At 44.6% G+C, this 16,578-nt stretch overlaps 1 protein-coding gene across 12 annotated transcripts in view; it reads left to right on the forward strand.

The window, feature by feature from the left end:
- The first annotated feature begins 309 nt into the window (after window positions 1-309).
- Window positions 310-16,578, forward strand: part of DUSP22 (dual specificity phosphatase 22) — an 89,367-nt gene continuing 73,098 nt past the window's right edge. For 2 of the 12 annotated variants that reach the window (XM_049882229.1, XM_049882257.1), the window contains exon 1: window positions 568-874. In XM_049882229.1, the coding sequence (XP_049738186.1) occupies window positions 787-874 (88 nt within the window). In that variant the 5' untranslated portion in view covers window positions 568-786. Of the gene's footprint in view, window positions 336-442; window positions 875-16,578 lie in introns of those variants that run through there. The other 10 variants (XM_049882266.1, XM_049882165.1, XM_049882157.1 and 7 more) reach the window with 10 other exon arrangements.

Genomic DNA, 16,578 nt, shown 5'->3' on the forward strand with positions numbered 1-16,578 from the left:
AGCCCATTGCCATCAGTCCATGCCGTCTCACAGCGACCCTATAGAAACGGTGGTAAAATACCTAAAACAATTCTGCTACAAGTTAGAAAGCGATCCACTCCACGCAGAACCACAATACAGGCATTGCTACCTTTCTTATCAAGGGAGGAGGCTTTCCAGAAGCAACTGTATCAATGCACCTAAAAACCAAAAAAACCCAAACCCACTGCCATCGAGTCGATTCCGACTCAATGCACCCATGCACCTACTAAAGTCAGTGTATGATCTCATTACGGAGACATAACGGGAGGCCGAAGCCGCGGTCTGAGGTCAGAGACCGGGTAGAGCTGTCAGGGGTGAGTCACTGATCCCCTCTTCCCACCAGGGAGCCTTCCCGGTCTTGGTGGGTGGGGCCCGACCGCCGGAATCTCCCGGCCTAAATGTGTCCCACACAGAAACTCCGCGCAGGCGGCAGCTAGGGCCTCGGCCGGCTCAGCAACTGGATTGGCCCGGCATCGCTGCGGTCGGCGACTGCCCGGAACAGGCCGCCGCCCAGGGACGCACCGCGGAGGCTCCGGGGCGAGTCCGCCAGCCGGGTCCGGGAGGGGACTCGGCGGCCGGCGAGGGCTGTGGGCCCGGGTGGGGCAGCGGGCTCGACTACAAGTCCCAGGAGCCGCCGGGGCGCGGGCGCGTTTCCGGGCCGGCGCTGCGCCTCCGCTCTAGGCGCCCGCGTGGAGGGAGGTCCCGGCGGCCTGCGGAGTGTCTGGCCGGCTGCCGGCCGCCCGGGCGGTGTGGTTGTTGTTGTTGATGCTGCGGGCAGCCAGTCCCCGCCCGCTGTCGTTGGTAGTCGGCGCGCTGCGCGTCTGGGCGCACGATGGGGAATGGAATGAACAAGGTACCGTGCCTCTCCCTCCGTTTGTGCCGGCCTGGGGCCCCGCGACTTTGAGCGTGGGGGGCAGGAGAGGGGCCGGGCGCGTCCCGGCTCGAGGAGGTTTGGCTGGGTTTTTGAGGGGCTGCCCGCACCCCGCGCGCTTCCGGGAAGGCGTTTCGCGCTAGGGACCAGTCGAGCCCTCCGTGCCCTTTACAAGCCGGTGACACGGTTCTCTGCCGGGACTTCTGCTGAGCTCCGAAGGCATGTGGTTTCTTCTTTTTCTCCCAGCCCGCCCCAACTCAGCTCTTGAAGTGTCACCGCCCACATCACTGGGAAACGTCGTAGATGGGGTCTTCTATTCTGAATTCTCCTCTTTCTCCCCAGATTTTTTTTTTTCCGCGTGCACACAAAGCAGTTTTTTTTGTGTACAGAGAAATAGACGGGGCCTACCCGTTGAGCGCTTTTTAAATACCTGGGAATGAGAGAACCGATTCGTCGTCGGTTGTGTGGCTTCTGCTACAAGGGCAGCCAGCTAAGTGGCTGCGCGTAACGACTACACCGTCTCGAGAGAATCTCTTGCTCTCTTCGCTGGCCCTGCCCTGCCCCACCCTCTGCTGTCCAGCGTCCCCGCACCCCGCTACGGGCCATCTCTGTCCTTCCTGTCACCCGAAGATGCCATTCCCAGCTCTTGAGAGCCACCTGGGATGTATTTATACCAACCACAAGGTTAGGAACTTGTTTGATATGTGCTGGGTTAAAGGAAAGACTCACAAGACTTTAAAAATCTGTCAACAAAGACGAGTGCCTCTTTACAGGTCTCTGAAAGCGCCCTGAGTGTGATTGAGTCTGGCTTTCTGCGTCTCACTCCCACGCTGTGTTCCACCCATCACACCTCCACATACACCCAGCTGTCCTATCTGGGATATGACAGTGTGGCTTCCTTTCCTTTTCTGATTTGTCTCAGCACTGGGCCGGCAGGGGTTTGTTCTTTCAGCTGGAGTGCTGGAAGGGGAGACACTAGGGCAGGGAGCAAGCAGGACGGTGAATTCTGTGAAGTCTACTTCACTCTCTATCTGCCCAAATCATATTTATTGTGTCCTGAAGACCGCCCAGTTTATGAAGGGGCTGTTGAACGTAGCACTTCACTGAGGTTTTTTGGTAAACAGGATTTTATCTACTTTTTTTTGTTTGTTTTAATTTGGCCAGTGCTGAAGTTTAGAAAGAGCCGATTTCTCTCTTTGGATAAATGTTTGCACTGTGTCCCCGTTTGTACTGGAATCCATCAGCACCAGGTGTCTTCTGCCTCTTAAATCTAAAACAGAGCAGTAAAGATGCTCTCCACAACTTTGTGGGCTCAGCTTGCTTCCTATTGGTTGCCCTCATACCTCCGCTTTCCTTTAGTTCTTTCTACAGCATTCCCCCCTTGAGCTGTTGACTCTTTCTGTGCTTAATTTGCAGTGTTTGTATATTCTTACTGAAAGAATGTATTTAGGATTACAAATCCATGTATTTTCAGGTTTTTTTAGCAGAAGCAGTAATATTCACATCATGCTTTTTACTTTACAAAGTAATAAAAGAAATTTTTCACTATTTTATTATTGTAACCATCTTCTATTATAGAGTGACAATCTTCAGAGTGGAGATGTTGAAGCTTGCATACAGAGATCTAGAGATTTCATTGACTCAACGTATATTGATGGTGTACTTACTATGGGCCAGCGCTGTGCTCCTTGTTTTAAAGTTCTCGGTATGGACCAGTGCTGGCCAGTAGACATGTAACTTGAGCCATATGTGTAATCTAAAATTACCTAGTAACCATACTAAGAAATTAAAAAGAAATAAGTGAAATTAATTTTAATAATATATTTTATTTAACCCAATATATTCAAAATATTATTTCAACATATAATCAAATATAAAATTATTCATTAGATATTTTACCATTTTTTGTACTAAGTTTTCAAAGTTTGGTGTTTATTCTTAAGTCACATCTGTATTCTGACTAGCCACATTTTAAGAGCTCAATAACCACTTGCAGCTAATGGCTACCATGTTGAATAACATAGGTTTTGTGTGTGTGTGTGTTTGAAAGAGAGAAAAGGGGAGAGAGAGAAAACACAAGATGGGGAGGGTAGAGGCTCCAGAGAATAAAACAGGCAGATGTGATGGGAGCATCCCAGAAAGGGGCATCCAATCTAAGCATGGTGCCTTCTGTAGTAAACAGGCTTAAGCTGAGATCAGAAGGAAAAGCCCAGACTTACAAGGTTAGTTAGTGGCAAATAGGTGAAACTAAGAGCCTTAACTGTGGCTTTTCCATGTATTAATGTGTGACATGGAACAAGGAGTCCTATTTTCTTCATCTGTAAAAGAGAAGAAGAAGAAACAAACAAAAAACAGCTGATTTGCAGAATCAGTGGTGTTATTATACATAAAAATGTATAATGACCTTGGAACAAAAACATAACTTTGAATGTGTACCCTTTAGGTTGCTGGGCGAGATTTCATTCTCACACAAGTGTGTTATCTTTGGCAAAAGAAAATTTGTGAACTAAACAGTACAGATTCCATTCTGACTGCTTTGAGAATGACATTTTTTATTTATTTTTCATGGTCCCCAGAGTGGATCCTCTCAATGAGTCCAAGTCTTCTGTGTGGCAGAACATACCACCTGTCTTGGTTAGGTGTACACAGAGTGTTAGACACAAAAGGGGCTTTTGTATTCCAGCCAATTAGAGATTATGAGGAAATAAAGAAGGCAACACGATGGGGGTGACCTAGTATGTTTTGAGCCCATGTCATATGCCTGCACTTTATAACATCTAGGCTTCACTGTAGCCCTATGAGGTCAGGCTTTCTTACCCTCTTTGTACAGACTGAGAAACAGACTCAGAGAGGTTAGGTAACATGACTAAGGACCTAATATAAGAAGTGGTAGAGCTGGATTTGGCACCAAGTCCCCATCAATTTCAAAGACAATGGAAATCTTTCCTTTGAGCCGTGGTGCTAGTTCATCCCTCGTGAGTGCCAAAGACCCTGAAAAAATCACCAGAAAAGCTCCTCATACTTGCAAATACGTTGCCAAATGGGCAGAGCCACCTCCTCTCTTTCTTCATGTTTGACGTTGAGAAAGAGGAGGGAAAAGGCAGGTGACTAAAATGATTTTCATTATTTCTTGCACAATGCCCTAATAGATGCCTGGAGCTGCCCAAAATTAACATCTCCAATGAGTTTACAGTATGCCCGGCCCCACTCTGAGCACATTACCACACACCTCACTTCACCTCCATTTTACAGATGAGGCACACAGGGCACAAGACCTGCATGAGGTCCTACAGCTAGTGAATAGCAGAGCCTGGATATGAGCACAAGAGTCTGGCTTATAGTGGGACGCAGGGCTTCACTGCGCTGTGCTGGAGGATTGGCCAAGCAAGTGTCTCTGACAGACTGGGTAAAGGAAGCAGGCTATCACATGAGGTGTAAACTCCTGTTTGACTCGTTAATCTCTCAAGAGTCTGAACCTCCAAATCTTTGAGGGTGGGGCCTATAAACCAGTTCCTATCCTCCCTGCCATCTTATTGGTTCTAACTACTACAATACCTCATTAAAAACAACAAAAAAACCTAGTCTCTAGCTGAGCATTATGCCAGAGAAAGCTGCCCCAACATCTCTTCTCTGTGTGCCTGCCTTTAGTCATCCACTAGAACTAGGGTAGGGACATCAGGATCCTCTGGCTCTGACATCTTCCCCTCATTGGCTGCCAGGGTTGATTCTGCTCACCTGGCACCAGTGGTGGGGTCTGGTGGTCCTGGAGGCGTTAGGCCTGGAGACATGGACGCTGTCCAGAATATCATGGGGCACTTGCTCATGGTGAGGGGAGGCACACACTTCAGTGGGTGCATCACTTGCCTGTGCGAAGCCCATTGTTCTTTCTGGAGTGAGAGAAAGAGCTGGGCTACCAGAAAACCTGACCTAACACATCTCTTCCCCGTGCCACGTCATGGGTGTGATCTTGGGCAAGTCCTAGTTTCTGAGTTTCACGTCCTTTACCTCCTTGGATTCATAGGTCTTGAGAACTAAAAGACCTTCAGTATAGTCTCCTTATGTCCTAGTTATCTAGTGCTGCTATAACAGAAATACCGCAAATGGGTGGCTTTAACAGGCGAATACATTTTCACACAGTTTAGGAGGCTAGAAGTCTAAATTTAGGGTGCTGGTTCTAAGGGAAGCCCTTTACTCTCTGACAGCTCTGGAGGAAGGTCCTTGTCTTTTCTGAGCTTTTGTTCCTGGGCAGTCTTCCTTTGGCTTTGGGTCTCTCTTCCCCCATCTCTGCCTGCTTGCTTGTTCTAATCTGCTTTTTTTGTGTCTTGTTTGATCTCTTTGTATCTCAAGAGATTGACTCAAGGTACACCCTACACTAATCGCTAGTCCTGCCCGAATAACATAACAAAGGCAACCCATTCCCAAATGAGATGATAACCACAGGCATAGAGGTTAGGATTTACATCACATATTTTGAGGGCACACAATTCAATCCATAACATTCCACCCTTTGGCCCCTAAAAATTCATATCCTTGCCACATGTAAAACATATTCACCCCATCACATCATCCCAAAAGTCTTAAATCAACTCGAAGTCTAAAATCTCATCTTCTGAATAATCTAAATCATATATGGGTGAGACTTCAGGCGTATTCCATCCTGGGACAAAATTCTTCTTTGTCTGTGAACCTGTGGAATGTAAACCACAAGTTATCTACATATTTCCAAAGTACGACGGTGGAACAGGTACAAGGTAGACATTTCCATTCCAAATGGGAGATATTGGAGAGAAAGAGGGGATAACTGGCACCAAGCAAGTCCCAAACCCAGCAAAACAATTTATATTAGCTCTCAAGGCTTGAAAATAATCCTCTGTTCTCTGAAACCTGGGTAGTGGCCCTGCCCTTCAGACTCTGATTGTTGGCGATGCCCTCTGGATTCTGGGTGGAGGCCCCTCGGCCCTGGGCTTCAGCTCTACCTTCTAGGCCTATTAGGATGGTAACTCTGCTTCCTTCGCTTTGGGATCCTTGTCCATCTGAGTGGCAACCCCACACTGTTGGCCCTGGCAGGCCCCAAATGAGATAACCACAGACATAGTGGTTAGAATTTACAACATGTATTTTTGTAGTAGTTAAGTGCTATGGCTGCTAACCAAAAGGTCAGCAGTTTGAATCTACCAGGTGCTCCTTGGAAGCTCTATAGGGCAGTTTTGCTCTGTCCTATAGGGTCGCTACGAGTTGGAATCGACTTGACGGCAATGGGTTTTGGGTTTTGGTTGGGTACTTTGCGGGAACACGATTCAATCCATAACACCTTATTTGCTCTAAAAGGAGTATAATGATACCTTCCCCAGTTACGTCTCAGGTTCTTGGGAGAGCACGTGAGAATTTATTGGCAGACATTTTGCAAACTGTAAAGTGCAGACATGCTGTCACTAGTGCTCTTGGGTTTGCCTCATCAGTGATTAAGTGATGGCATCTGCCTCTGATATGGCTGACACCTGTTTTAGGACAGCTCTTTCCTCCTTAGGAAGAGAAAGTGTGGATGAGAAAGAAGTATAGTTCATGGGGAAAAGAGGGAGAGGAATATGCCACCCCCAAGCATACGGCAGGGTTTTTCAATCTTGGCACTACTGACATTTTGGGCTGGACAGCTCTTTGTTATGGGGGTGTCCTGTACATTGTAGGATGCTTAGCAGCATCTCTGGCCTCCCGCTAGATGCCAATAGCACCCCGCTCCCCAGGCGAGACAACTGAAAATGTTTCTGAACATCACCATATGCCTCCTGGCAGCAAAATCACCCCAAATGAGAACCACGGGCAGAGGGTTCTCAATCTCTGCATCTCCTGAGGCCTGTGTGATCTGGAACTTGATGGTTACCAAAGGAGATCCTGTTTTAGTATGGTAGGGGATTGACATGCCAGATGTTTGTGCTGTTAAATGCCGCATTTTCTACAGAGTAGCACATGACTTGGCTGTCTTTATATTCACTCATCCATTCATCAAATGATATCATTGAACACCTATTTTCAAGGCACGGTGCTTTATCCGGAAACCCTGGTGGCATAGTGGTTAAGTGCTATGGCTGCCAATCAAAAGGTCAGCAGTTCACATCCACCAGCTGCTCCTTGGAAACCCTATGAAGTAGTTCTGCTTTGTCCTGCAGGGTTGCTATGAGTCGAAATCAACTCTACGGCAATGGGGACAGTGCTAGATCCTGTAGTGGGAAGTTAAATCTGAAACACATGAAAACCTTGCCCAGCCAGTTGGCACCGGGAAGTTTATACAGAAGTCCGTCCATGGCATGTGGGTGTGTGTGGCTGGGCTCTACCTGAGCGTGTTGGCAATTCCTGTCTCTCTGGCTCTCCTCTCCTCAACACCACCCCAGAATGTGTTCTCTCTTCACATGTTTTTATTTCACATTGGAAATGTGAAATATTTCACTTTGGAGTCACAGATGTGTAAGGCAGACAGAATATTCTCTGATGCTTCCCTTTATAAATGCAGAAATTGTGGCTAAATGTCATTAAGAAAGTCTCTATGACATTGAATCCTCAGGGAATCCACTGAAGTTCTCTCCCTCACCCTGGCTCTGAAATCCAGTCCTTCCTTTCTGACCCTGAAAGAACTAAACTTGCCCCATCCCACTGGTTTGTGCTGCTGCTTGATGGGGGATTTTATATCTCACATCTGTTTGGGTGAGTTCTTAGAGTCCACGGCATCCTGCAGTAGTGAGAGAATTGGTTTAAAAAATAAACCCCAAATGTTTCCTGCCTCAGAAGCAGCATTCTTTTGTGCCCAAGTACTTGTTTGTGGCAAATCTGTTTTTCTGCATTTCTGTGTGGGTGTGAAGGGTGTAGATGAGAAGAGCCATCAGCGAGGAAGAGTCAGTCATCTGCTATCAAAGTCTTTCTGCAGAAAGACCTTGCCTTCCTTATTTATCCATAGTCTTTTTTGACAGAGCGCGAGGATCTTTGCTTACTGGCCGGGGGTCAGAAAGCATCTCATTTGCTTTGTGTGTGCTTCTTCACCATTTACTCAGTGATTTTCCCTTACTTGTGACCCAGACACACACACTCCTGTTTCAAGGTCACTTAGAAAACAAACAAGTAAGTAAAATCATTTTAGGTACTGGTAATTGGGATGAAAAATGAAGCAGAGTGGTGCAACAGATGGCACCTAGGAGCTGGGTGGTCAGGAAAGACCTCCCCAGGAGGTGTCATTCCTGGAGGAGCTGACAACAAGGGGCACCAGTGAACATCTGGAGAAGGGTATCCTGGCAGGGAGAAGGGATGACTATCTCCAAGGCCAAAAGAGGGTTAGGACCAATTCTGCACTTATTCTTTATAGTAGTAGAAAATTTCCAAGATGCATTACAAACCCTTTTTTTTTTTTTTTTCTTTTTTAAACCTACCTGACTGCCTACAGAGGGTGGTGATTCTCCTCTACTCTGTTCTTGCTTTGGCTGGAATTCAGATTCTGCAGCCGTTGGCTGGTCAGCCACGTGATCCCTGATAAACACTGTGGCTCTTCCCTGGCCTTCTCTGTAAGTCATCTCTCTGCTGTGAAGTCGTTTCATTTCACTGTCTCTTTCTCTCTGTACTCTGGGATCACAGCAGCAATATCTGGGAAGTAGAAGGTCACATCTTTTGAATTTTAAGTTTGAATTTTGAGGCTCACTGGTATAGAAGTTTAAATATCCATGGGCTCTTAGTTTTCCTTGGAAAAAACTCAGACTTTCTCTGCCTGCTGATGGCCAGGCCTTCAGCCCTCCTAATTTTTCTAAATCTGTGTGGAGAGAGTTATCATCTGACTGCAGGAACTAGGATGAAGCAACTTGCTTTCTGTTTTCAGCTCCTGAAACTCCAGCTTGCTTTCCTGGTCAGGAAAACGTAGGACACAACTTTGTCCTCTCTTAAACGTATTTAGGATGCATGCAGAATACTCAAATTATTCTTTGTGAGTCACCTTCTCAGTTCAGACTTCTCCCTTTCCCAGCACTTTGCGCTGGCATTCTCTCCATTGCAGTGTTGCCTGGGTCCCTGGCCCCATGTGGAACCTGCCCACACACAATGGGAGGAGTTTGATTTCTGGCAAAGCTTGTCTTAGGCTTTGTGTATCATTTCTGTTGTTCTCCTTACCTTGTTTCCTCTCCACACACCCTGTTCATATTGTCTGTTCATTTATTCATTCATTAAAGAAATATTTACTTGAATTCCTGTCCATGGAGAATCAGTCAAGTTTAAAGAAAATATGCTCACAAATGTGATACAGGCTGCAGATTGGACATCATGGGCCGTAGTCAGCCCTTAACGCATTGCCGTTGAGTTGATTCTGACTCACAGCAACACTATAAGACAGAATAGAACTGCCTCACAGAGTTTCTAAGGAGCGCCTTGTGGATTTGAACTGCTGACCTTTTGGTTAGCAGCCATAGCTCTTAACCACTATGCCACCAGGGTTAGGAGTGCTTTATTTGTTGCCAGTGATTACTTTTTTTTTTTTTTTTTCAATTTAGTTGACAGAATTTAAAAACTAGGCTGTTTCACATCAGATTTGTATGCTGGAACTTGGGCAACTGGTGTGTGCTTCTGCATAGCAGCCTTGGCTGATTATGAGGTGAGGGCAGGGGAATGTTAGCAGAGGGCCAAGCCTGCAACTGTGAGGACTCATACATTAGGAGCCTCATTTGCCAACTGCAGAATCCGGATTTCATACTGACAGCTACATGGAGTCCTCAAGAGGACTTCCAGCTGAAGAGTTATACGATGATCAACTGGGCATTTTAAAGTAAATACCTTGTCCCTTTGTAGGGACAAGTCCAGAGGTGGGGAGATCACGAGGAGGTTGTTGCTATAACTCAAAGGAGAGGTGATAGGGAGGTAAACAGAGGGTGTTGAAGTTTGCAGAAGAAGAAACTGGAGCTGTTGAGGCATGGAAGTAAATGCTAAAGGAGGCACAGTGGAGCCCAGAGGAAGGAGGAATGGTTGCTGGAGTGCCCTTTGGGTGGTGGGTGGGACTCAGCAAAGTTCGGAGGAGAAGAGTATGAAGTCCATGACTTGCCTGAGGATCTGTGTGGCTCTTTTGCATTTGTGCATTTTACGCAGGTTAGGGGCCACATCAGGGTCCTTGGTTATAAGCATCAGAATCCAAATGTGGCTGCTTTGAGTAGAACAGGAAAGATGGCCAGGAAGGCTGGGGAGACAGGCTTAGAGGCTCTTCCACCAGGAACGACCCCTCACTCTGGTGAGGGTGAGAGTGTCTCTGGTGCTGCCATATGGTATGTTGCCAGCCCTGCCCTTGTGCCAGGGAGGAGGCTCTTGGGATCCCTAGAGTCCCTTCTTGAGCAGGTCACATACCTGTGCCACAGCAGTAAAGGTGTATGCATGCAAGCATCTTGCCTTTGTGGCTTCTGTAATATGAGCTGGGCCCAACTTGCCACCAAGGTGGAGAATTCCCCAAACGTAGGGAAGGACTCAGGTCTACTATGGGGTTTGTAAAGTTTGAGGGTAATAAGGGGATGAGAGACCCCAAACAGTGGAGACCTCTTCTCTGTTTAGAGAGAACACTGGGGGGCAAAGTAAGGTAATAACTGTAAGGCAGGGCCACTAAAGGGTATTGGAAACATGGGGATTAGGCTGGCTTGGCTGGAATAAAGGATTGCAGAGAATGAGGGGGTGGAGGACTTTCATGGGTGGATTGGATACATACCGTGGGAGAGCCCTGTTAAAGTTCCAGTTAAAGTGTTTGGCTTTTATTTTCTTGGGAAAGGGGTTGCTGCAGATCATTTTTATCTGGAAAAGGAGCCAGTAAGTTTGTGACTTTGGAAAATTAATGTGATAAAAAAAAAAAAAGAACAGAGAAATAAGTGGCTACTGCTATGTGTGAACAGAAGTTCTGGATTTAGGTGGTGTCTTAGTTATCTAGTGTTGCCGTAACAGAAATACCGCAAATGGGTGGCTTTAACAAACAGAAATTTATTCTCTCACAGTCATGGAATCTAGAAGTCTGAATTCAGGGCACCAGCTCCAGGGGAAGGCTTTCTCTGTCGGCTCTGAGGGAAAGTCGCTGTCATCAGTCTTACCCTGGAATGAGAGCTTCTCAGCACAAGGACCCCAGGTGGAAGGACGGGCTCCCCTCCTGGTTCTTCATTCTTGGTGGCATGAAGTCCTGCTCTCCCTCTGCTTACTTCTCTTATATCTCAAAAGAGATGACTCAAGATACAATCTAATCTTGTAGATTGAGTCCTGCCTCATTAACATAACTACCTCTAATCCTGCCTCATTAACATCATAAAGGTAGGATTTACAACACATAGGAAAATCACGTCAGAGGACAAAATGGTGGACAGTCACACAATACTGGGAATCATGGCCTAGCCAAGTTGACACACATTTTTGAGGAACTCAATTCAGTCCTTAACAGGTGGTAAGGCCGAGAGGGAGGGATGTGAGACCTTGGATAAGAGAGCCAGGAGGACTTGGTGACTAACTGGGGGAGGGGAGGGGAGGGAAGGAAGTAGACACTTTGGTGGTGGGGACTCCAGGTGTTTCATTCTAGGTAACTGCTAGCAGGTTACCCCCTCATGGAACAGAAGGCATTAAGAATGGGGTAGGAAGAGACCATGATCTGCTTTAAGACAGCCAAGCAGGGAGTAGAAGACAGTACTGGAACTGGTTCTAGAGGGTGGAATCAGGTTCTAGAACATCAGTGCTCCAAGGGGATCTAATCTCATACAAAAAATAACATAAAACGTATTAGTTTATCTTTAGTAGAAAAGATAGTAGAAGTATAAAGAAGAGCAAAAATGTGTTATAATCTTTTCCCCCAAGTAACCCCTTTTGACTTTCAAAATATGTAAATGAAGGTAATTCCTGCATATGATTAGAACATTCAAACTATATAGGAAAGTACAAACAGAAATTCAAGTCCTTCTCCCTGTCTCTGCCCTGACCCGAGCTCCCTCTTCACAGAAGTGAACACAGTTAATGCTGTTTCCGTGACTTTACATCTTTCCTTTTTTCTTTTATCCTGACATTTCCAAGATATAACCAAACCAAACCTGTTGCCGTTGAGGCGATTCCAACTCGTAGCGACCCTATAGGACAGAGTAGAACTGCCCCATAGAGTTTCCAAGGAGTGCCTGGTGGATTTGAACTGCCGACCTTTTGGTTAGCAGCCATAGCACTTAACCACCATGCCACCAGGGTTTCCACTATAGTAGATAAAAACACATAAGGCGATTTCCTTTTTTAAAGTCGTGGTAAAATATATATGACAAAGCATTTTCTATTTTTACCATTTTTAAGGGAATATACCGTGTCGTGCAACCACACCACTGTCCATTTTCAGATGTTTTTCTTCATCCCAAACAGAAACTCTGTACCACTTAAACCTTAACTCCCCATTTCCCCCTTCTTCCAGCCACTAACAAACTGGTTTCTATGCGCTTACCTATTTTAAGTATTTCATTTACTTAAGTGGGGCCCTACAAGATTTGTCCTTTTGTGTATGACTTATTTTCTGAGCAATGTTTTCAAGGTTCATTCATGTCATAGAAAGTATCAGAACTAATTTCTCTTGATGGTTGAATAATATTCCATTGTATGGATATACCATATTTTTTTTTTTTTTTTTTTTATACATCAGTAGGTTGACATTGAATTGTTCCTGCCTTTTGGCTATTGTGAATAATGCTGCAATGGGAATTCTGTTTAATGTTTTGAGGAGTTGCTGAACCGTTTTCCACAGCAGCTACACCACTTTACATTCCCACCAGCAATGAGGGAATGAGGGTTTCGATTTCTCCACATCTTTGCCAGCCCTTGTTATTTTCTTGTTTTTCTGATACTAGCCATCCTGGTGTACGTGAAGTAGTGTCTCGCTGTGGTTTTCATTTACATTTCCCTGGTGGTGCAGTGGTTAACAGCTGGGCTGCAAACCGAAAGGTTGGCTGTTGTAATCCACCAGCTGCTCCTTGGAAATGCAATGGGGCAGCTCTACTCTGCCCTGTAGGGTCACTGTGAGTCAGAATCTACTCAATGGCAACAAGGTTTATAATGAATAATAACATTGAACATCTTTTCATGTGCTTATTGGCCATTTGTATGTCTTCTTTAGAAAGATGTCTTTTCAAGTCCTTTGCCCCTTTTTAATTCCTTGTCTTCTTGTTGTAGAGTTATAGGAATTCTTTACCTATTCTGGATGTTAAACTAGTATCAGATATTTTCTCCCATTCTGTGGATTGTTTCTTCAATTTCTTGATAAGTTCCTTTGATGCACAAAAGTTTTTAATTTTGAAAGTTCAGCTTACCTATTCATTTGTTGCTTGAGCTTTTGGTGTCATATCTCAGTATCCATTGTCAAAAACTAGGTATCAAAGCATTACTCCTATGTTTTCTTCTAAGAGTTTTGTGGTTTTAATTCTTATATTCAGGTCATTGATCCATTTTGAGTTAAGTTTTTTATGTGGTGTGAAGTGTGGGTCCAACTTCATTTTTTTCTTTTTTTTGCATGTGGCTATCCAGTTGAACCAGCACCATTTATTGAAGAGACTTTTCTTTCACCGTTGGATGAACTGGGCACTGTTGTCAAAAATTAGTTGACCGTAGATGCGTAGGTTTATTTCGGGACTCTTAAATCTATTCCATTAGTCTATATATTTATCTGAAACCCTGGTGGTGTAGTGGTTAAGTGCTATGGCTGCTAACCAAGAGATCAGCAGTTTGAATCTGCCGGGGGCTCCTTGAAAACTCTATGGGACAGTTCTATTCTGTCCTATAGGGTTGCTATGAGTCGGAATCGACTCAACGGCGGTGGGTATATGTTTATCTGTATACAGTGAAACCTGTGAGAGCTGGAACTTGACAGGATTGCCTTGTCTTTCCAGGTCTGGCGAGTTCATTTTAGTGGAAAATATTTGAGTTTTCCTTCTCTGACAGTGTTAGGGATTGAATTGTGGCCCCCCAAAATGTGTGTCAACTTGGCTAGGCCATGATTCCCAGTATTGTGTGATTGTCGTCCAGTTTGTGGTCTGATGTGATTATCCTATGTTTTGTTGTAAATCCTAACCTCTGTGATGTTAATGAGGCAGAATTAGAGGCAGTTGTGTTAATGAGGTAGAACTGGCTCTACAGGATTAGGTCGTATCTTAAGTCAGTCTCTTTGAGATATAAAAAAGAGAGTAGAGCAGAAAGGAGAGGGACCTCATACCACCAAGAAGAAGTGCCAGGAGTGGAATGCATCCTTTAGACTCAGGGTCCCTGTGCTGAGAAGCTCCTAGACCAGGGGAAGATTGATGACAAGTACCTTCCCCCAGAGTCAACAGAGAAAAAGCCTTTCCCTGGAGGTGGGACCCTTAATTGGACATAGCCTCCTAGACTGTGAGAGATAAATTTCTGTTTGTTAAAGCCATCCACTTGTGGTATTTCTGTTATAGCAGCACTAGATAACTAAGACAGACAAATTTTTGCCTTACATAGGTTCTGACTTTCACAGATTTTACTGTCCTAGTACCAGTCTGTTTTGATTACTGTAGCGTTATAGTATGTTTTGAAATCTGGGCATGTGAGTCCGACTACTTTGTTCTTCTTTTTCAAGATTGCTTTGCTTATTTGGGGCCCCTTGCAATTTCATATGAATTTGAGAAACATCTTTTCTGTTTATACAAAAAAGGGTGTTGGAATTTGATGGGGATTACATTGAATCTGTATATAACTTTGGGTAGTATCGTCATCTTAACAATATTATGTCTTCCAATCCATGAACATGGAACATCTTTTCCATTTATTTAGTTCTTTTTTCAGCAATGTTCTATCATTTTTCAGTAGACAAGCCTTTCACCTCCCTGGTTAAATTTATTTCTTGGTATTTTATTCTTTTAGATGCTATTATAAATGGAATTGCTTTCTTAATTTCATTTTGAGATTGCTCATTGCTGTTGTATAGAAACACAACTGATTTTTGCATGTTGATTGTGTACCCTGCACCTTTGCTGAATTCAGCTATAAGCTCTAGCAGCTTTCTTGTGAATTATTTGGGATTTTCTATATATAGGGTCAATGTCTTCTGTAAATAGAGATAGTTTTGCTTTTTCTTTTCCAATTTGGATACCTTTTATTTGTTTATTTTTTCTTGCCTGTTTGCTCTGGCTAGAACTTCCAGCACATTTGTCAAATAGCAGTGGTAAAAGCAGGCATCCTGTCTTGTTCCTGATCTTAGGGAGAAAACTTTTAGTCTTTCACTCCATGGCGTGATGTTAACTGTGGGTTTTTCATAAGTACCCTTTGAAATGTTGAGGAATTTCCCTTCTATTCTTAGACTGTTGAGCATTTTTGTCATCAAAGATCGTTGGCTTCTGTCAAATACCTTTTCTGCGTTATTTGAAATGATCATGTGGTTCTGTTTTGTTCTATTAATGTGATGGTACATTGATTGAATTTCTTATGTTGAACCACCATTACATTCCTGGGATAAATCTCACTTATCATGTGTAATACTTTTAATATTCTGTTGGATTCCATTTGCCAGTATTTTCTTGAGGGTTTTTGCATCCATGTTCATAAAGCATATTGGTCTGTATTTTTCTTATGTCTTTGTCTGGCCTTGGTTCCAGGGTAATACTGGCCTCATAGAATGAGTTAGGTAGTGTTCCTCCTCTTCTATTTTTTGGAAACATTTAAGAAGAATTGATGTCGATTCTTTTAATGTTTATTATAATTCCCCAGTGAAGCCATCTGGTTCAGCACTTTTCTTTGTTGGGAGTTTTTAATAATTTTTTATTGTGCTTTAAGTGAAAGTTTGCAAATCAAGTCAGTCTCTCACACAAAAACCCGTATACACCTTGCTACACACTCCCAATTACTCTCCCCCTAATGAAACAGCCTATTCTCTCTCCACTCTCTCTTTTCGTGTCCATTTTGCCAGCTTCTAACCCCCTCCACCCTCTCATCTCCCCTCCAGGCAGGAGATGCCAACATAGTCTCAAGTGTCCACCTGATCAGAGAAGCTCACTCCTCACCAGGATCCCTCTCCAACCCATTGTCCAGTCCAATCCATGTCTGAAGAGTTGGCTTCAGGAATGGTTCCTGTCCTGGGCTAACAGAAGGTCTGGGGGCCATGACCACCGGGGTCCTTCTAATCTCAATCAGACCATTAAGACTGGTCTTATGAGAATTTGGGGTCTGCATCCCACTGCTCTCCTGCTCCCTCAGGAGTTCTCTGTTGTGTTCCCTATCAGGGCAGTCATCGGTTGTAGCCGGGCAGCGTCTAGTTCTTCTGGTCCCAGGATGATGTAGTCTCTGGTTCGTGTGGCCCTTTCTGTCTCTTGGGCTCATAATTGCCTTGTGTCCTTGGTGTTCATTCTCCTTTGGTCCAGGTGGGTTGAGACCAATTGATGCATCTCGGATGGCTGCTTGCTAGCGTTTAAGACCCCAGATGCCACACTTCAAAGCGGGATGCAGGATGTTTTCTTAATAGATTTTATTATGCCAATTGACTTAGATGCCCCCTGAAACCATGGTCCCCAGACCCCTGCCCCTGCTACTCTGGCCGTCGTAGCATTCAGATTATTCAGGAAACTTCTTTGCTTTTGGTTTAGTCCAATTGTGCTGACTTCCCCTCTATTGTATGTCTTTCCCTTCACCTAAAGTAGTTCTTATCTACTAATTAGTGAATGCCTCTCTCCTAC

Source organism: Elephas maximus, chromosome 1 (genome assembly GCF_024166365.1).
Source record: "Elephas maximus indicus isolate mEleMax1 chromosome 1, mEleMax1 primary haplotype, whole genome shotgun sequence".
Lineage (NCBI taxonomy): Eukaryota > Metazoa > Chordata > Mammalia > Proboscidea > Elephantidae > Elephas > Elephas maximus.